Genomic DNA, 22,184 nt, shown 5'->3' on the forward strand with positions numbered 1-22,184 from the left:
TGGGGGATAATAGACGTCTATTGGGGGGCAATAGACGTATATTCGGGGGCAATACATGGCTGATAGACATCTATTGGGGGGCAATAGACGTCTATTGCCCCCAATAGACGTCTATTGGGGGGCAATAGACGTCTATTGGAGGGCAATAGACGTCTATTGGGGCAGTAAATCTTTCCGGTGGGTGGCTGCCAGTGACCGGAATCCAGCGACCGGTGACCGGATTCCGGGTTCCTATGAAAGTTGGCCGGAATCCGGCAAAAGTTGACTGGAATCCTGCGAAAGTTGACTGGATTCCTGCAGCCGGTGACCGGATTCCGGCAGCTGGTGACGGGACTCCGGCAGCCGATGACCGGGCTCCGGTGAAGTCTTCCATGGTTTCTCTCTCCCATTTTCTCTCTCTCTCTCTCTCTCTCTCTCTCTAAGTAACAAAGGGGTGAGGGTAAAATGGTATTAAAAAAAATTAAAAAACAAAAAAAAAAATCTTAATAGGGTATTGGGGAAGACCTCTTTAGAGTGTTTTGGGTAAGAGGGAATTAAAAAAACTTAATGGGGTAAGTGGGAAAAAAATCTCCAAAAATGGGGTAAATGGACAAAACCCCTAATTAGAAAGGCTAAGGGCTAAACAAGTTACCAATTTGTTAAATATTTTGAACCATTAGATATATTACTAATCCAATGAGGGTATGACAAACACAAAGGTACCCAAGAATTCTCCTGCTCTTTTTTTGGTCGAAGATATATGAGTTGCTCTGGTTGTAAAATTTGTGGTGGTTCTGTTTGTTTATAGATTTGTATTAAATGAGTATTGTTTTCGCAGTGGGATGACTCGCTAGGTATGGCACCTGAACGAACAAATAGTGAGGGGAGGCTTCACCTACGTAGGCCAAAAAGGAATGCTGTTTCTCCACTGAAGATGTACGAAGATAAAAGATTTTCTAAGAGGAGAAAAGTTAAGAGATGGAGCTTACATGAAGAAGCCACGTTAAGGACTGGTGTGCAGAAGTATGTACTTGTTTTATAATTTCTGCATCTATTTTTCCAGCTTCTTGTTGTGAAAGGGACCTTCCTATTTTTAAAGTTTTATTAAATTGGGTTTAGATGGTCATTCCATCGTTGTGTAGGTCTTAGCAGATTATTGGCAATGGTTTTGTATTTCTTTTCAATCCTAACAAGCTCGTTAGTCGTAATGTTTGGTTGCTTCATAATTCTCATCTGTGAAAAGATTATCAGAATTTTATGTCCTTAGTACTTACTGGCAATCATGCATGCTTCTATTGGCTGAGTAAGTAGCGATCGTGATTAGTTTTAAGCAATTTCTAAGTTCTCATCAATTAATGTATCCTTTTCTAATGCAGGTATGGCAAAGGCAATTGGAAGTTTATCTTAAATACATACAGAGATGTGAGATGTATTTGAAGAGAGAAATGATGAGGTACCTACTTTTTGCAGTATTTGGAATGGCTGTTAGCCGCGTACATTAACTTACATGTAAAATGGTTTTTTGTTCATCTATAATGTTCAGCTTCAAGCATCTGTATCGTTTTTAAGACCGTTGAGGATCTTGTGTTTCAGGTTGATCTAAAGGACAAGTGGAGAAATATGTGGAAGTAGAGGCACCTGTGAATAGTCTGCCACTCGGTTGATTTTTTATATATACTAGAAATTATGCCCGCGCTTTGCTGCGGAAGTTACTGTTGTCAATGAATTAGAAGTATGTAATGGAAGAAAGAAATCTGAACTTTTGAATTGTGCTAAAACAACAACCGACTCCTAAAAATCGGAAACTTTTGAAGAGTAAAGATATTCTCAATGTTAGAAAAAGGGGAGAAAAACCAATACAGAAACAACAACGTACCTTTTGCTATTTGTTAAGCAGCGGACAAAGGCTATTACCTACTATGGCATTTACAAATGTGTTAATTTGAAAGCTACTGCTTCCATTATTCTTTACCAATGATGTAGAATCTTGGCAAACATACTGAGGTGTAGAATGTCTCTTCGATCAGCACTCCGACAGGCGCCATATATCTACCTTAAAGATTAAAAATAATAAATAAAAAAAATTGAGGAACAATTGTGCTAGATTGTATTAGTGCATCTACACATTGAATCAATACTAACATATAAAATCAAGAACACGACTTTTAATAATCAAAACACCAGCATACTTAAAGAACATACAACAACAGAATTCAACCTTAACTTCCATAAAAAGGATTCTTTTATGTTAATGGAAAGCGATCCTAAGAATAGCTAAAATAAACATAATAAATTATCAGCCAAATATCATATCAAAATCTATTGAAAGACTTATTAATGTTGTAACCGCTGCAATGATTGATAGCCAAACTCATCTATAGAATTATCACAGAAAACTAAAAATGAAGTATCAAGGGACATTATTTCAGCCTTATTTCTCATTAGTGGCTTTAAGCAAAGAACAAAATAGGTCACAACCCAGTAAAGATAACCATGAGAAGAAACTAAAAGATTGAAGATTTGCTTTACCTTCACTTGGGAGTTTGGATTTTCTTTACAGAGCAGCAGAGAAAGCAAGTTGTGGCAACCAGTGGAACACTGTCAACCAAGACTTGAAAGAGGAACAGCAAGCAAAATCAACGACAACCCAACATGAAAAACAGCATAATCAATATATTTGCTCATTGTGAGAGCACAAAATGATTCAAAGCCAACTTTAGTGAATATCATTGAAATTAGAAAAGCGAGCTTTTCATAGTGTCAGGCATTTTTACTTGTGCACAATGCAATCTACTGGAAAATGAGCATAAATATAAATATGGATGGCAAAGATAAAATGAGTCACCATTTTTGTAACAAACTTATAGGTAACTAATTTGATTGACCTAAAGTAAATGAAATGAGATAGATTTACCAAATGTAACCCACAATCATAATTGAAAATTAGACACAAACCTAAATTTCATAATCGATGAAAATGTAATCCTGGCTCGGATTTTTGCAAAGCTACTACATCAGTGAAATACTTTGTGTAGGCGAGTCGGAACAAAACAGTGAAATCACTGAGATATTAGATATGTCAATTTATTTCACATGTAGAAGTACCACCAGTAAACTTACTAACCGAAAAAATAAACACTTACTATCATTGGGTTCTCTCTACTCTGCTAAAATTCTTTTTTTTTTCTTCAAAGTCTCCAAAGAATTATAAAGTTAGCGTCACCTGAAAGATGCAAAGAAAAACATCGGCAACGAAGCTAGAACATAGAAAAGAAGTAGGGTAATCGTTTAGAGAAACTTATGGTAAAAGCTATGATAATTTATAATAGTCATCCAACCGGTTCTTAAAAGACTATTAAACAATACAGAAAAACCCAAAGATGAAAAAGCTTTGCTTATCAACATAAAAAAAGACAAAGTAATCAAAACTTGACCAATTACCAAAATCAATGTTAATGTCTTGGCTGAAGATTTCAAATCAAAACTAAAAGTAGCCAAAGGAACAAAGCAAAGGCAGAGAGACAACCATAGAATCAGACCTAAAAACCATCAAATTCCATATAAAGAAAAAAAAATTAATTTACTTTTCTACCAATTATACACCAATGATTGATAAAGAAACTGATGAGGCATGTTCATTGGTTAAACTAGTACTAACTTTGGAAGTAAGTTGCCCTTTCGCATCTCTGCTCGTCCTACATTTCTCATTGATGACATTTACAAAATCTTCTAAATCTCAGCCTCCACCACACTCTTCACCATCCTTGTTTCCCTTTGGAAAAAAAATTTAATGCACAATATCCACTCACTCCATACCTGCACAGGACTTTGCAATCCGGCCAAGTATTTATCCTTCCGTATATAATCTCATGTTTCTTCTTAACATAATTTCCATATCATATTTTGTCAATGTGAAAGCCGTACAAATGTACCAAAATACAATAAACTCACTTCTCAACCACCGTCAGTGTTAAGATCACTCCAACAGCTCCTCCAGAGAAGGAGGCTAATATGGGATCGACTTCACTGTAATTTGATAGAAAAGCAAGTCAATCAATGAAACTGGAAAAGACAGTAGTATTAACATCATTAGGTTCATGTCTACATATGTAACATGGTCAGTTTCCTAATGTGTGAAACCTGAGGATCTTAACAATACCAAAGATACTAAAATTAGAATAAAGTTGAACTGAAAAATAAGCGGACCTGATAGTCAAGGGTGTATGCATTAGTTATATTTCTCTTCTCTAATTCTTCCATTATCAAACTCTATACATTTCTGATTCCTCCATTTCTCCCCTGTACAGATCACCAGCCTCTTCCACATATGCAAGTTGAATTAGATAAATGCAAAAGAATACTTCTTTGTGGCTGGAAATTCCAGCAGGACTAGCCTATAGAAAATCAATAAAACCAGTTTAGTTTGTGTTTATGTGATAATGTGTGATGGTAGATAATACTACATCAGATACCTTTGTGACAAAAATGCCATCCTTGGTGAGTCTAGGACTAAATACCCAAATTTGGAAAAATCCTAAATCAGAGATTCATGGAAAAAGATAAAGATGAATACTTTTTTCTGGATCTCCGCCCTTATCAGGATGGTTCTTGATGCTGTCAGCCCACCTCCATTTTGATTTGTCATACTTGCAACATTTGAAGATGATGTTCAGAAATTTGAGGCTGTAATCAAAACCTAACAACTAGAAATTTTGGGAGAGAGCTTTATTAAGGGTTTATTAAGAGTCAATAAAAAGTTTAATGTGAGTAAATTGTTTACTGAGCAGTAAGTTGCCCAGAGACATAAAAGTATGATACAACACCATTAATTCTTCCATTCATTAACCAACCAAGTAATCTATCCATTACCACTGGTATCGATGGAAATTATCCAAATAAACAAAAGGGTAACTTACACACTACACCATTACACATATTAAAGATCTGTTGCAGAAGAAATGTATGGGAATTGAAACCTACAATGTACATTTGACAGAATATATTGGATCTTACAGATACTGTACCAAAAACTTGAAAGAAAGAAAAATCAAATCTAGGAAGGCAAATGATACTGACTAACCTATGTAGCTTCTGTATGGCAAATGATAAGTACACCACCGATAAAAAGCAACCTAGCTCTCTACCTCCAACTTTTAACAGAACCAGAGAGAAGAATAAGAAACACGATGGCTTCATGCACCAATTACCCAATTGTAAAACGCAAACAAAAACACAGGTTCATACCCCTCTATCAATTTGTTTTAATATTGTGTTCTTCCTCCTTCAATTCCCAGAAGCTCCAAAATTATCTACCCTTTGTGCACATATCAAGTAAACAACCAAATTATCTACCTTTTCCATTTAGTTTGTCAAATTTTGTAATAAAGACAACAGACTTGTAGAAACAATCGACCAAGACCATCGTAGATTTACAATTGACAATATAAATCTCTTCATGAAAAAATAGAAAGCAGAGAGAAAATGCAATTCTATATAATCACAATTAAATCCACATTGAATTTCAAAAACCACCAGCAAACTACTTCAGAAACCATCAAATTTTTACAGGCCAGTTGGGAAATTTTGAAGAACCCAACAATCAATTAGCAGGAAATTGAAACATCTTACCTGAGTACAATCAATTACTTGGACGAAATTGAAACTTCACGTTCGCGTTGTCGACGGGCTGTTGAAGATTCACGATCAGTGTTGCAGAGTCAGTGTATCTCTTTCCCTTAACAGAAAAACAGCAAATTGGTCTGTTTTCGGGAAATATTAGATACATCAGAAATTGAATTCTTTCAACTCTGGATTAGTTCCAGAGCCATCTGTTTCTGTGCAGCAATGAAACGAAGACGCGAGAAGTTAAAAAGCAAGGGCAACCTGAGATTGTGCGTGAAAAATGAACAGGTGTGAATAGTAAACCGAACTCTCTCTGGTAGGCATCACTTGTGCACATACTACTACTATTAACCCTACCATACTACTACACAATTCAGTCAAGGCATGTTTGGAATCATCGCTACATGCTGAATGAAGCTAATTTGTACATGAATGTTTGATGATCAATATAACTCGTCTTTCACCAGACACAAGTGTACAAGCTGTTCAACTTCTGAACAGGTCTAGCATAAATCATAGCATTGAACTAAACTAGCAAGACAAGAGTATGTGGCTTTTCAAGATCACATATTAATAAAGAAGCATCAATTTTTATGCATGTTCCCATTAGCCATCTTAGTAACATGTGAAGCCTCAAAATATATATATATATATATATATAAGAGGTCTCAATAGTGAAATGAAACTTACATTTGACAAAAATGAGCCACAAAGTTCAGAGGCTCGGTACCATCGAGTTGCAACATAATCCTTCACAAATACAAAAAAGCCTAGTCTGCAGCCATTGTCGTTTATAGGCAAATGAAAAACTTCTGACAATAGACATTCTCAGATTTGTTTGGTGGCAACTTACAGTCCAAAAAATAGCATATGGGGCATCATTGAAGATACTCGAGCAAGCCCAATGTCTCATATCTTTGATTTGCAGTCAGCATTAGTAAGGATATTTTTTGGCTTTAGATCTTGATGAAATACATTTGCTGCAAGAAATGCAAAGCAAATGAATTAAATCACTAAAACTGCATACCACTACTATAATTAGTCCAAAATACCAACCTGTATGAATATACTTTAAACCACGAACAAGTTGGTACAGGAAAAACTGATAATGCTCAAGGGTAAGACCATCATTTTCCTTGATAACCTAGTGAAGGTATGATTCTATCAACTCAAACACAACATAGATATCTCCGAATTTTTGTCGTGAAGAAGGGAGCATAATGTGCTTTATTTCAACAACATCAGGATGATGAAGCAGATGAAGAAGCTTCATTTCTCTCAGGATCCTTGTATCATCTGAGGCATGCTCAAAGACACCATTAATCTTCTTGATCGCAACTTTTTCTCTGGTGTGGGTGTCAACCGCAGAACCCACAACACCATAACTTCCTTTCCCAATGACCTCCTGAACTTTGTACCTGCTTGCCTTTCCATATTCTGTGAAGAATTCTGACTCTAGATTGCTCTGTACAACAATCAACAACCATCATTAATTTGTAAACTGAAACAAAGAGACTCTTTCATTCTTATAATTTATTACTTCGATCCAAAAATGGTTTCAAAAACACATACTACTACCAAAATTAGTAAAATCTATGGTCATAAGTTCATATAACATCATACTGAAACAGAGTTAAAAACAGAGTCAAAATAGGCTTAATTGCTAAAAATGTACATGCCTCCCCATCAAAATTTGAAGCTTTACAGAGAAAGGTTCAATTACCCTCAAAATGAAACAGCGTAAAAAAAATTAGCTTAATTGGGCACAATGTCTATGCCTAAGCGATCAAAATTTGAAGCTTTGAATCTTTGATCAGACCAAAAACGAAAAAAAGTTTCAATCTTAGCTAACTTGTATCGGTCCATTTTCATAACTAAGCCAAACAAAAGCCTACGAAATCAACTAAACCCACTATCAATATTCAACCAAACAAACAATGTGCTATTGAAAACAAACATATAACGAAAATCAGATCAAGACCCAGATTAAAGAAGAATGAGAAAAGCACCTTCTTTTTCATAATATAAGCTTCGTTTAGTTTACTTCCTAGTTCTTAATATAAGCTTAAAAAGTAAGAGCTCCCCATTTGAAATTTGAAATTGAAAATGAATTTGACTACAATACCTCATCATAAGGAGAGCAGTGCTAGCCTTCATGACAGTAGCTGGCTTCAATGGTAAGATGAAACCGCCCAAGAACCCAACTGAAAAATCAAATCGAAGAACCGGACTGAAGAATACAAAAGAAAAATCAGGTGAAGAAACTAATGGAACAACACAACCAAAGAACCCAGATTGAACAACCCTTAAACCCAGGCCAGATCCCCTTCAATTTTCCCAAACCAACCCAGATCTTCAAGTTTCCCACCTCTAACTCATAAGCTACAAATCGAATAACCTAGCTAGAGGTAGAGATGGTTTTGGTCAGGGTTCATTTTTGAGAGATGGCTTCGATCGGGTTGGGTACAGAAGTGGAGTCACAATACACACCTGGTGAAAACAAACAAGAAGAAACGGGAGAGAGAGAATGGGAGATAAAATACGTATTTCAGTGTATACGTGTTAGTTTTGATCAAATAGGGACACTTCGTCCGTCCCTTCTCCCCATTGTGGAGATAAAAATACATATTGGTAGTGTGTATGTGGTATTTTTATCAAATTGGGACACTTCATTTGTTCCTTTTATAACTAAAGGGACACATATCTTCTCCTGTGCCTATTGATCACTTAAAGGCACACATCCTTCATCTGTCCCTATTCTATGTGTCCCCTTAGGCCCTTTTTGTAGTAGTGCTTGTGCCTATGAATTGTAATAAAGCCAATCATTGTGGTTAAGGCTAATTTGAATCTTCATTTTGCTACTTTTTCGATGGTGGAAGAGCCTAGTAGTCGACTCTTGTTTACCTTGGGATGAAGATGCATTGTAAATGTAATGGGCTGTGATGCTGTGAAATTCTTGCCGATTGTTGTAAGAGATAATGTTCCATAATGTGTCACTAGCTTTCTATTTTCTTATTTTCTTTTATTTATTTTTTCTTCAGCAGCACTGTCAATGGAAGTTGATATTAATCCAGAGCTCCCAATTAAGGAAAATCATACACTACCCAATACTTCCCAGGCTACCGGCCAAGACTCTTATGCGCTTCAAGTGCGTATGCAAGTTCTTGGCATTCTCTCATCCCACCAGAACTTGCATTGCGGCAACAGCCACACTGGTCACCTCTTAACCGAAGCTTGGTACAGACCCAAACAGCTGAAAATGTTCTTCTCACAAATGGAACGAGGAATTACTACTCATCCCAACACCCGACAGCATCATCATGCAAATTAAGAATGATATGTAAATTAAATGTTGGACGAGTTTGGGAATGCACACAAAGTTTGTGGGATGGGATTTAGGGTAAGGCTAACTGGTAACGGTAACGGCAATGCCACGGGTAACGGATAACGGCGAACAGGTAATGATCAACGGGTAACGGCGAGTGGGTAACAATCAACGGATAATGGCAAACAGGTAAAGGGTAACAAGTTATGGCTAACAGGTAATGGGCTTTGGTCTAAACAAGAAGGGAAACTAATTGGGGTTTAGGATAATGGCCAACGGAAATGGGATAACGACCAACGGTCAATGGATAACGGTGAACGGGTAACAGGTTTTGGTCTAAAAAAGAAGGGTTTGGACGAATTGTAGTTGAGACTAAAACAAGTTTCGACCAGGGCTAAGGCTTAGGTTCTGATACAACGGCAAAGCTGATCGATCTATGATTATTAGGCTGTCTTATTCTCTTAATTTGACCTTCATGGTTATATTGCTTGTTATACGTTGTTAAGGTTCATCTGAAAGATTACTGTACCAAAACAGTGGTGGGTTACAAAAGTTCTCTAAGATTTAAGTTCAACAAGCTCTATCTGGGCTAGTTATCCAGGTATATTTACTTGATCAATGTCAATAGAAAGAGTCAGACATTCTTATTCTTAAAATGATCGAAAAACTCGTAATGAAAACATGGGATTACAAAGATCCTTTGAAAACAAGCACCAACTTCAATTATGTTCTAAAGATCACATGTTGTAGTCTATATTAGCACTGGGATTCAGAGAAGCAAATGCAAGAAGCTCTGCATCACGCGCAAACACATCCATGTGTTGCTTTTCCAAATTCACATGTGCTTCAATCCCTTCTCCATTCCTAGTATCAATCAGAAAGATACTATTTTTCATCACACAGCTAGCAATAGTGACCCAAATTGGCTTGCCCCAACCAAAGTCTGCTTCATAAACTGGGAATCTGCACCAACTGCTACATCTATACACAACCAGGTTCTGTTTTTGAAACAGTTTCCTTGAATCTTTCATGCACTCCATAAATATCAAAGGCCATTCTTTTCCAAATTTCTCGGCATATGTAACACAGAAATGGGCCATCCTCTCCTTCATTTGAGACACCAGGTCATGCAACTCTATCACACTCTCATCCTCCGCTGTGGGCACTGCATAGAACCAAACCATGCTACCTACTGAGCTTTTCGGCAATGGAGGAACCATTCTACCACGCAAATTCACCGTCTGGATCAAAAGGGTACTAGGATTCAACAAGGACCCAGAATTCGATTTCAATGCAGATATGGCACATCTATGAATAAAAGCAGTCACAACTTCAACTTTTGAGGGGTTTTGCACTTTGTCACACACCATGGCTTTGAGGGCAGCAACTTTCGGGGCAGCAAACACAAATCTCTTGGAAACGTAATCCCCTTTCTCAATCACAGATTGCGGTAGCAGTGGAATCTCACCTTGGGGGAATACAGTTGCTGCAATAAACTCGGGAGACACATATTGATCAGCTTTGTGATCACGGGTTATGGCTGCCCAGTCGTTGATGAAGTTGATCATGGTGCAAGTGTCAGCTACTTTGTGTGACATACAGATGCCAATTGCCATTCCACCACAGTCGAAGAAGCTTACTTGAATAGCTAAGATGACAGTTAAATTGGAGTCATCGTTCCACTGTAAATTGTCTGTGAATAACAGGTCCAGCACCTCATCTTTCGGGTGCTCCAGAATTTCAGAGAGCTTGACTTTGATTCTTGCTTCTACAAATATGACTCCTTCATCATTACAATCAATAGAGACTCGATCTCTGATCCTACCGGAAAATGGGTAGTATTTGGCTAGTATTTCTGATAGAGATCTCTTTAGCTGATTGGATTTATCACCAAAATTAGGATTATGATCAGAATCAGATTCTTCCTTGGGGTAGAAGTAAACAACTGGTGTATAGGTACGAGGATTTATCTGTTCAAGGAAAGAAAGGTGGTATGTTCCGTGATGTGATAGGGTTGGAGTGGAAGGTTTGATGGTTTCTCTGGATATTATTTTAACTTCCATGCTTGTCATGACTGCTATTGTTTGATGCTAAAGATCCCAAGTTGCATACCTTACAATGATACATGTATGTATAGGATGAAAACTAATGAGGTCATATCCCTAATAATTCACTTCTGAATGTTGTGGCTCCACATTGATTATCAATGTAAATTATGACTCAAACAATATAAGTTGAAAGGGAAATCACAACTGAAGATAAGGAAAATTTTATCAAGTTGAAGATATTATACTAATTAGAGAAGTATACCTATGCATTTTATTGGCCAAATGATACAAATATTAAGTAGTGACCAACGTTGACAGAAGAGTTCTCTCTTCACTATTTAATGTCAATGTCTAAGGGCACTATAGATTATGGAAGCCATGATCAATGTAGAGAGGGTCATATCGTAAAGGCCAAAGAGACAAAGGTACCATTCTATTTATAAGATTATTTAATAAGTCATGGTTACCAGAATAAACACCTACAATAAAGCGAAGTTAGTGCAACAGCTTCAATTGCCCTTGATCCCTACAATATTAGGACAAAAAAGGCAGTTGTGGCCATGGCTGTTCAGTTGAACTTGTTTGACTGTGGTGGTATGGGTACTGGTATCTTCATTTCACAAGATTGCAGATGGTGCAACGCTCTTCTTTCCTCAATGCTTCGGCTACAACATCACGCAACATTACCCCTTGCCTAAGCTCAGCCTCTATATTTCCACCTAGGGACATAGAATTCATCATGCCATCCAATGTGATTAGAAGAGAGAAGATTTTGACAGAGGTTTGTGTTTTATGCATCCAGTTTAGCCAGGCTTAAAGCCAAAGCATCCAAGGGCTTGTGTGTGGACGATGCTGCTCCTACTTGTGTGAAGCTCTAACAGGCTAACAGCCCTCATATGGAATCCGGTATGAATGCGAAAATGGGTACACCAGTTGAGTGTAAGCCCTAAATGGTGATTTCCCATGAGGATAATTTAAGAGAGAATGGTTTCGCGTTTGTGGTTCAAATAAGAAAAGTTAAGGAACACCAACTTTGATTATGCCAAGAAACTACAGAGTGACTATGGGTATTCACAAGCTTGCAAGCCTCTTGAGGAAGCAAGTGCATTGGTTTCTGGCGAGGTTGATTTTTTAAGGTACAGCAGTTGGATAAGGTTTTTGATTTTATAACACTGATTTTGGATGTGGAAAACCCATGTGGGCATGCATTCCTAACGTGCCCATCAAAATGCTGTGATATTTATGAGTATCTGATATGGTGATTGAATACAGGCATGGAAGACCTTGGATGGAGAAGACATGGCTAAACATGAATGCAATCATGAGCTTCCGGAGTTTGCTTCTCTGCCACTGTAACTCCTAAGCTTGAGCAACTAGGTTTCTGGTTCTTTTCCAATTCTATGGTTCAAGTAGTTCATGCTTATTGTTCACATAATTGAGAAAGTTTATCTAGAGTCCTTGGCATATGTGCCCTGTCTCACTACTGCTTTCATCATACCTATAATAAAGTTGAATATAATTTCTTCATTCATTCATTTCTAACTATGACATGAAAGTAAGTAAAAGGCCAGCAAATTCATGATGATGTACTAGGTCAGGAAACAGAAAATAAGAGAGAAACATGCTTGTCATAGTAGACGAATAATAACATATATTCAACTGAAAGCCATTTGCGCATAAATCAATATGTATATTAAAAGATCACACACAAAAATGATAGTTTCTGACCAAAAGATGGGTATTATAATACATAGAGGCATATTGAAATTTGAAATGAGACTAAACAGTTTCAACAAGTACCTTGAACTAATTAAACAAAAACTCCAAGTGAATAGAATTACCTATATTTAGTAGCTTCTTCATGTTAACCTTTACAACCATCAACTATACCACTATGTTCACCATCCTGAATATGTAATGCAGCTTCTAACTCCTGTTCTGTGGTATCTTGCATATGGGTATCTGTGCAACTCCAAAATCACAAACTTCAATGCTGTCTACAGTGTCTCCTGAACATGAGGGTGCAAGCCCAAAAATAGAGGGATGAACAGATGAGATTATGGACCCATCAATTAGTGTTTGACCTCTCAAATCACGCAACCACATGATACTCCCTCCTGAACAATTAAATACAGCAGTGAGAAAGAGGTATCAGACCGCCATGCTACAAGAATATATGGCTCTCTATCATTGACTTGAAGATGTTTGGACTGGGTTCAGGCAGGAAGCTACTTCCCACTGACAGCTTTGGAAGCAGCAATCTCTTCTAAGCGCTTCCAGGTGGTTTCTTGTTTTGTTTTAATCTCCTCCAGTTTTGCTTCATCTTCCTGAAATTTGAGCGAACACTCCTCAAATAGCTCAGGATCAGCATCAGAGAAGATTTTGCGGATGTTCAGCGACAAACTGTGTACAGCTTGGTTCCAGTGGTTGCGGCCATTCTTCTCCAAAGCAGGAAAGATAATGGGCAGTATGACTCTACGGTTTTGTTTGATTAAGTTCTCAATATGTTCATTGTTCCACAAAAACAAGGCCCTCTCTGCCACCTGTAGAAGCAAAAGCATCATTCAGCTCAAGGTTTTGGTTCAGGAAGGATCAGATGGGTATGGCATTTGAACTCATCAGAACAAAACTAGAATCTCAATCCTTACTATTATCTTCTCAATCAGGAGTTTATATAAAAGAGAGGAATTTAACTAAAAATTGAAAGGCAATTAAGAAATTGAGGCCAAGTCCAAGATTTTTTCTTCTTATGCTTAAATAATATTCTTAAATATTTCTTGAGCCATGACAAAATATAGAGTCAACAATTGATCCCGTTAAACAATTAACCTCCAAATTACATTATTTATTATTCAGAACTGCTCGGTAGGGCATACCAGTATTTGAATCCTATTATGCCATTACCATCAGTCAAATTGTTCATAGCGATAGTAAGATAGCTGGAAAAAAAAAATGGAATCCAGCACATAGCAGTCGATCACCAGTTGGAATTGTTCATCAGAAAACATGTTTGACCCCAAAAAAAAATTTAGATAACTAGATATGCAGCTGCAGATATGACTCAGATACATTTTATGTATATCTAATCTTATATCCCAGGTTTAAGGTTAATCTCTTACATCAGTCCAAAACAAGCAATTATCTGTGAATTTCCAGTAATAATGTTGAAAGAGGAAATGCAACACTGCAAGGATTTACAAACATATATCTGGAGTTACTAACATAGGGTCTACCAACTTAACACAACAACAAATTAGAAGCAAAGGGGGCACAAGGGTGAGAAAGATAGAGGTTCCCTCACACAAAAGCGTGTTTCCAGATAGTGACAGAATTTGTTTATGAAAAGAAGTAAAGAGCTTACTAGGTACAAACATGCCTAATATTTTAGAGCATAAGAAAAAAACAGTAAACTAGTTGAAGACACAAATCACTACCTGAAAGTGTGAACTGCTCAAGCAACGGGCTATTTGGCGGAAGAGGGGTACCATACATCTTTGAAATTCTGCAGGCTGGGTAGCTTCTAAAATTTCCTCCAACTCACTTAAGAACATGACTTCCTTTGAACTACTAGTGATCGGCCAATACTTTAACAAGCCTCTTATAACAGTATCTGTAAGTTTGCAATCTTTCTCTACGAACTGAGTAATGCAGTATGACAACTGCTGATGGAACATTGATAAGCATTTAGGTTTGTGAAGGGGGATCAGAGCCCGAATAAGAAAGAGTTTGTGCTCTTCTTTAAGTGGAAGAGCAAATCCATTGATTATGCTGCCCAAAACCTCTAGCATCTCAGCAATCCCATTATGCTTTTCTGTTTCAAAAATGAAACGGAAGAAGATGTTGTTTATTCCTTTCCTTATGAATGGGCGATGCACCATAAACTTCCCATAGATTCGATGCAGAATTGTTTTTAGATACTCTCTCTCCCTAGGATCTTCAGAATCAAAGAGATCCAACAACTTGAGAATAAACGACTGATCAATGTACCTCTTAGCCAACTTCGCATCTGTCTCAGGAGATGCAACAAACCTGAGAAAAAATTCATACACAATTTGTAAGTGTGGCCATGCAGGGTCCATCAAAGGCTCATCATCCTCCATATCAAAAGATTCCAAAACCTTGTTCTCACGGGGTTGTGGAGAGAGTGACCTGAACAGATTCACACTCACCATCTTTATAGCCTCTTGAATGATAGTTTCATTAAATTTTCCACTGGCAGAACTAACATGATCCACCAGCTCAAGCAATGTCTGCCGTTTGATGTCTTTTTCCTTCAGATGCTTTGCTGGGTCAGTGAAGTCAAACACAGTGCAACACAAATTCAGCTTCTTGATAAACAAGATCTGCTTCTCAGAGCCAGGCACATCCCTAAATGCCGGCAAGGCTTCATAAGAAGCAGACACAGAACTACCATTCAGCTTTGAATTTACAACTGGGGGAAGCTTGCTTCCACCACGATTTGCAAAACGCGAAGCACCATCGAGGTCCAAAACAGGTATGCTGTTTGCGTTTATTGGCCCATCACTTGCTAAGTCACACTTTCTTGAACTGATTGAAGCATTTAAAGAAGATGCAGATGCACCCCCTAATTCACGATTGTCAGCTGACTTCGAGGGCTTCCTTGGAAGCCTACCAAGTATCTGCTTGATCATGACTTGATTAACAAAATGACCACAAACACAAATCCTATCAAACGCAGCAGGCTCCTATCCACACCTCAAATCAAAGAGTCAGACCCCAATACAAGCAACCCATTACCAATGAACAACATAATCCATCTTATTCGAAATTGAAAACCCAGATAGAGACACCCATTTCCATAAACTTAATCACAGAAGCAATAATCAAAGCAACCAAAAGTCTTGTTTTTGATGTATCATTCTCTCTCTCTCACACACTCACTGAGTCAAACCCAGAAGCAGAAACACCTTATAATTCAAAAACCAATAACAAGGTCCCAAATAACAACATGTAAACACACCAGAAGCTCTTATCTTTAATCTTCTTCCAGCTGAGCAAACGTTGAAGAGCTTTGCCAAATCAGCAGCTACCCAAGTTGGCTCAGTGGCTGACACGATCTGGGTGCGATCTGAAACACAAAGATTGCATCCCACATCAACGAAATGATCAAATGAAAAAGAGCAATTCACAAAAGAAAAAGCAAAGAGCTTTGCAAGCTAAAAGCAAAAGAACACAGAAATCCAAAATGAAGGCTTGACACTTACAGAAGCAGAGTCGAAGAGAAGCAAGAAAGCAAGGTTCTTTTTCTGTGTTTCAATTTCTTTGGGTCAGAGAGATATGAAGGAACAAGACAAGCTGACCACAACAGCCCTGTGAAGGACAAGACTTTTGACAATGTCACAAATCCTTATTATATGTTTATGTTTAAAACCTTTAAGTGAGTCTCAGTCTCAGAGAAGGTAAAGAAGAGAAAATGAAAAAAGCTGGGGAAAAGAGAGAAAAGGTGAAGGCTTTCACTTTCCAATCCCAATACACATAACTAAGCTCACAGTTTGGATTAAAGGAAATTATTTTGTTAAACAAGTTTTAAGTGCGATGTGAGTCCCTTGTAGGAAGAACAATGCCAGCAACATCAAAATCGCCAACTCATCAAACCACAACCTTATTTTGGGACGCTAATGATTGTTTTGAGAGTGTCCCAAACATTGCCGCAACAACAATCCTTCGTCATTGCATACTTCACTTTATTTCGAATTCTCTTGAATATTCTTTTCGCTACATTGGAAGTGAGTAAATTCTGTTTTAATCTAATCTTAACTTAATTCTTTATTTTGTCTCCGTTAATTCTAAAAACTCATTGTTCTGAATATTTTGACAATTAGATAAATTCTGAAAGATAAAATAATTTCTACACTAATAAAGAAGATATCGCTACTTCACAAGAAGGTGGAGACAAAGTAAGTGAAAACTTTTACAGATGTTAAACATTCTATCTTTGCAAATTGACATTGTGGAGTCCCGAAGCAATTGAAGTTTCTCAAACAATATAACTATTGGCAGTCAGTTCTTAGTAGGAATTAGTTGTTCGTACGTAAATGAGCACATGTTCAATTTTTTTTAGTAGTTCCTTTTTACCGGACTGGTTCCTATTAAGCCATCAATAATGTCAGTGATAATTTTTTTTTCTTTGTAAATACATTAACGATGTTTCAGCCTGGTCTTTTTGTGGTTTTGTTATTATGGTCACATTCTTCTTCAACCGGTGATGTAGCTAAGTTTGACATAACTCATACCTCACTCAGCCAGTTCAACTTCACTACCCACCACATTACACACGACAAACAGCAAGACCCTCCGCTAAAGTCTAGACCTAAACATGACGGTTCAAAACCCCAACGAAGACTATTCGATCCAACATGATTATATTCAAGTCACGGCTTATTACAAGAAGCAGAGGCTTGTTTAGGTGAATTTGACCTCCTTTAACCAAGGTAAAAAAAGAACACAACTCATCTCACAGTGCCACTGAAAGGAAACCAGCCGATGATTTTTGCCGATCAAAACGACGATGGAGTTGGAGCTGGAGCTTTCAGTATTGATGCCCAGCTCTCTCTTGAAGACTTATACTACAATGACATATTCCAAGTTTTCCTACTGAGTTGGGGAGAAGTGAAATCCAATATCACACGTTACTTGGAGGTTCCTTTTACCGGTACCAATTCCAGTACCAAGTGCTACTATGATGCTATTACTGATGATCAGTTATCTTTTCTTCAACTTCACCATTTGGCAACAGCTTTGATTCTTCCTCTAATGCGTGGTGGAGTATCCCTCACGGTTTATGGAATGGCAACCACACCATTTGTCTCCGACTGTACAAACTCAATTGCTAAGCTAAACCACTCAATCTTTGATCCCACTTATCATTGGTTGCCAAAGGTGTGTCTCCCTTTTAAACACGAGAGGCTAACTGTTCGTCTGTGAAAGTGTACCTTTTCTTCTTCTTCTTTTTAGATTTTTGTCCACCGTAGTTCATCGGCAAAAATGTATCTTTTTTATACACTCTTGCCGACAAGGCTGTCTTTTCTTAGTCTAATTGACAGTTTGACGATCAGGTAAATGCCAAGATTCTCAAAGATAAAACTGCTTTCGGCACTCATAAAACTATAGAAGAAGATAAATGCCTACTCTTCAGAAATAATGGCCGAAGGAGTGTCCTAATCTTCAGAATTTAATTTATTTCGTTAAAAAGAGGAGAGTGCCTAATAAGTCTTCAAGCCCTTAATGTAGCGATTGAATAATCATGCTTTGCATTCCAGAATTGCAGACTCCTGTATATAATTTTACGACAAAGAACAGCTACAAAATAACTTAGAAATGAAACAAATCAACGCGGCAGACAGAAGTTTCTTGAAGACTGGTTATCTGCCAGAACCTACCTTTCCTAAAACTACATCATACATATAGCAATTAACAAAGCATGAGTATTCCACCTGAACCAATCCCGTTTCAACCCAAAAAATATTGATGTCATTGAATTGTCAACAGTCTCTCCAGCTAACGTGAAGCAGTGCGCAGAGGTGCTCTGCCACGAACAAGCACAGGTTCGTTGCTCAAAGCCTTCTTTGCAGCAACTTCTTCCAAACGTTTCCATGTGGCCTCACGTCGTGCTTTTACCTCATCCTCCTTCGACTCATCTTCTTTGAACTCCTCTAAGCATTCGTTGAACAGCTCGGGATCAAGATCATAGAAAATTTTGCGGACATTTAAGGTCAAGCTATGAACAGCTTGATTCCAATGGTTTCTAGCATTTTTCTCCAATGCAGAGAACATAATGGGCAGTAAAACCTTACGATTCTGTTTGATCAAGTTCTCAATGTGATCGTTGTTCCACAGAAACAGAGCCCTCTCTGCCACCTGACACAACAAGTACTGGTTGCATTAGATTCATGAAGCGAAAGCTGCTCAGGAAGCTATTTACAAAGAAACATCACTACGGAACTAATCAATTAGCATAGGTTCTACTTATTTCTGCAGTTTCAAACCTTTACCATAGAAATCCTTATATAAATAGGCTTAGGGTTTATACATAGTAATATCAAATTCTATATATATTGGCTGGTGTGAAACTTTCAGAGACTCGGTCAAAATTCATTCCAATTCATTCACTGCTAAGAAAATTCACATGCATAACCATTTAAGTTCAAAGGAGTATAGCCTGCAAGAACCAAACCAAAAAAAGATACAGAGAACGATGCTCATGGAACATGTTCACAATTTATTTCATACATCTGTTAATAAGACCAGAACGCAATATGAATCAAAATGGTACTTTTAAAGTTCTCTATGTCAAACCAAACTGACATCCAACAAGCACCCAAGTTCTCCAAGAAATTTTCTAAGTCCTCACAACAGCCAACACTAATTTTCATAGAGAAAGCTAAAACCGTGAGGCACTGAACAAAACTATTCAAGTACTGCAGGACAACTACTTTGACCATATGAGATATCACAAAGATTAAGCTATAAACTCAGTTTTTCTAGTTTTCTTCCCAACCTCAAACAGGCATAAACTGCACCTCCCACACATTAGAAAGGCCACAAACTACCTTGACAAACTGCAATATCAGTCCGGGAGTTGGCTGCACTTACTCAGTATCTTATAATGTCTCATTTCAATTTCTTTAACCATTCCAATGTGGCGGAACACAATTATCTCCAAATTATGGAAGTTTGTGAACGAACAACTTTCAAAAGACCTCAATATACTTAAATCTTCCAGCAAAGATATCCTAAAGTGATAACAGAGGGAAGACTAACAAAGTGAACAAAAAAGTCCAACTAGCTTAAGGGGATTCCCCTCCTCCCTCCTTTTTGTCAGTGACACATGAGTTAAGGCTTAGTACATGGAAATCCCCAAGTAAGAATGAATCTGAGAAACAGCTTTAATTGAGGATGTGATGCAGAAAGAAAATGCTCCTGATTATGTGTTATGGTCAACATGGACTACAATAAAATGATGCAGAGAACTCTTATGACTGCAGAACTAGAGTAAGTTTCAAGAGGAATAGGTGCACTAAAACATGCATATATACAAATTAAATTAAATAAAAACATAAAAAGTATAGAAAGACCCGCTACCTGAAAGTGAGAACTGTTCAAACAAAGAGCAATCTGGCGGAATAAGGGAACCATGCAGCGCTGGAATTCAGATGGCTGAGTTGCTTCTAAAACCTCCTCCAGCTCGCTAAGAAACAATACTTCCTTTGAACTGTTGGTGACCGGCCAGTACTTCAATAAACCCCTTATGACAGTATCAGCAAGCTTGCAATCCTTTTCTACAAATTGCGTAATGCAATAGGATAGCTGTTGATGGTACATTGCTAGATATTTTGGCTTATGCAAGGGAATTAGAGCCCGAACAAGGAACAACTTATGTTCTTCTTTCAGTGGCAGAGCAAATCCATTTATAATACTGCCCAAAATTTCTAGGAGTTCAGACACCCCATTATGTTTCTCAGCCTCAAAGATAAAACTATAAAAGATGTTGTTGATAGCCTTCCTGATGAAAGGGCGATGCACCATAAATTTTCCATAAGTTCTGTGCAGAATTGTTTTCAAATACTCCCTCTCTCTAGGATCTTCGGAGTCAAAAAGATCAAGCAACTTAAGAATGAATGAGTGATCAACATATCTTTTAGCTAATTTTGCATCCGTCTCAGGTGATGCGACAAATCTTAACAAGAACTCGTAAACTATTTGCAAGTGAGGCCAAGCAGGATCCATTGAAGGCTCCTCCTCTTCCAAGTCAAAGCCATCTACCACCTTGTTCTCCCGTGGCTGCGGAGAGAATGACCTAAACAAATTTGCAGACACCATTTTAATACCCTCTTGCATTACAGTTTCTGAAAATTTACCATTTGCTGAAGTCACATAATCCACTACTTCCAACAGTGTTTGGCGCTTGATCTCTTTTTCTTTCAGGTGCTTAGTTGGGTCCGTGAAGTCAAATATAACACAGCACAGGTTTAGCTTTCGGACCAATAAGCTCTGCTTCTCAGAACTGGGAACATCTCTAAATCCAGGCAATGCTTCATAAGAAGAAGACGCCACAAAGCCATTCAACTTCAAATTCACACCCTTTGCATTCTTGTTGCCATTACTTTTCCCAACATCTGAAACAAAACTACCGGCTGGTACAGATGAGATCACATTACCAGACTTGCTAGTCCCTAGCTCACCACTTTTCGAATAGTTGGGAGCATTCGAATACAATGTATGGCCTCCATCCCGACTTTCAGAATGCTTAGAAGACTTCCGGGAAACCTTACTTAATATCTGTCTTAACATAATTTATACACCAAACAAAATGTCGCCCTCCAAAAAGCACAACACAAGTATCAAAGACTCCCAAAGTAGTGGCGAAAACACTCAGGTATGATGATTAACAAAAAGAACCCCAGAACCTTTTATGTCTGCCTTTCTGAAAACAAAGCAACAAGGGGGCCACAAACCCCCATTCTCATCTGAAAACTGAACCCAGACTCTCGCTAGCCTAACACCACAAATCACACCCAGCCCGAATCTCAATTCCCAGAAGATAAACCCTCCTTCAGCAATCAGCACTATGCCCTTTTCACAGAAACAACTAGACTCCCACAAATCTCTAACCGTCTCACCACCAAGACTCGAATTTCCACTAAAAACTTACAAACCCAGATGACCAAAAACCCACTCCAACTCCAAAAATCAGCAAGAGCTTCCCAAATTGAATTCAAGAACCCCCATTTTATCTCCTAATGAAAACAGATTAAGCAACAAATTAGACAACCGCAGCTTCCCAAAACAACAATGCTCTAGAAAATTCAAATTCAAATTCAAATTCAGCAGAACAAAAGAAGATGAAAGAAGACAGCAAGATGATGATGATGAAAACCCAGATGGGAAATAAGGAAGAGAAAGGCTTACAGAGATGAAAAGACTCGTTCTTTTTTGGTTGTAGTTTGTTGACTGAGAAAGTTTGCTTCTTTTTGAATATATTTGATTGATTCTTTTCCCTGTTTTGCTGTGAACAAAGCCTTGAGGTCAAACTGAAAGAGAGAGAGAGAGAGAGTGCGTGGGTGCCTTTCCCTACTCTTTTTCTCTGATTCTGGGCTCTGTCCTCTGGAAGAGTCGAGTCAAAACTAAAACACCCACACAAAACCCGATCACGTCGTTTTTATTCTTTTTCTTTCTTTCTTCTTTTTTTT

At 37.8% G+C, this 22,184-nt stretch overlaps 3 protein-coding genes and 1 pseudogene across 3 annotated transcripts; all 4 read right to left on the reverse strand.

The window, feature by feature from the left end:
• Positions 1-1,273: 1,273 nt before the first annotated feature.
• Positions 1,274-8,523, reverse strand: LOC121052871 (annotated as a pseudogene).
• Positions 8,524-9,547: 1,024 nt separating this feature from the next.
• On the reverse strand, positions 9,548-11,215 carry LOC112198185 (acyltransferase Pun1). Its single transcript, XM_024339262.2, has one exon. It carries the CDS (start codon positions 10,996-10,998, stop codon positions 9,664-9,666), a length of 1,335 nt encoding a protein of 444 aa, XP_024195030.1. The 5' UTR covers positions 10,999-11,215; the 3' UTR covers positions 9,548-9,663.
• Positions 11,216-12,675: 1,460 nt separating this feature from the next.
• LOC112197475 (serine/threonine protein phosphatase 2A 59 kDa regulatory subunit B' eta isoform) lies at positions 12,676-16,545 on the reverse strand. Its single transcript, XM_024338170.2, has 3 exons — positions 16,200-16,545; positions 14,409-16,063; positions 12,676-13,517 (listed from the first exon to the last, which is right to left on the reverse strand). The coding sequence occupies exons 2-3, from the start codon at positions 15,624-15,626 to the stop codon at positions 13,203-13,205; spliced, it is 1,533 nt and encodes a 510-aa protein (XP_024193938.1). The 5' UTR covers positions 15,627-16,063; positions 16,200-16,545; the 3' UTR covers positions 12,676-13,202.
• Positions 16,546-18,222: 1,677 nt separating this feature from the next.
• LOC112197558 (serine/threonine protein phosphatase 2A 57 kDa regulatory subunit B' theta isoform) lies at positions 18,223-22,133 on the reverse strand. The gene is made up of 3 exons (XM_024338288.2): positions 21,904-22,133; positions 20,077-21,731; positions 18,223-18,852 (listed from the first exon to the last, which is right to left on the reverse strand). Exons 2-3 carry the CDS (start codon positions 21,283-21,285, stop codon positions 18,493-18,495), a joined length of 1,569 nt encoding a protein of 522 aa, XP_024194056.1. The 5' UTR covers positions 21,286-21,731; positions 21,904-22,133; the 3' UTR covers positions 18,223-18,492.
• Between the last annotated feature and the right edge of the window lie 51 nt (positions 22,134-22,184).

The sequence above is a fragment of the Rosa chinensis genome, chromosome 4 (assembly GCF_002994745.2).
Source record: "Rosa chinensis cultivar Old Blush chromosome 4, RchiOBHm-V2, whole genome shotgun sequence".
Lineage (NCBI taxonomy): Eukaryota > Viridiplantae > Streptophyta > Magnoliopsida > Rosales > Rosaceae > Rosa > Rosa chinensis.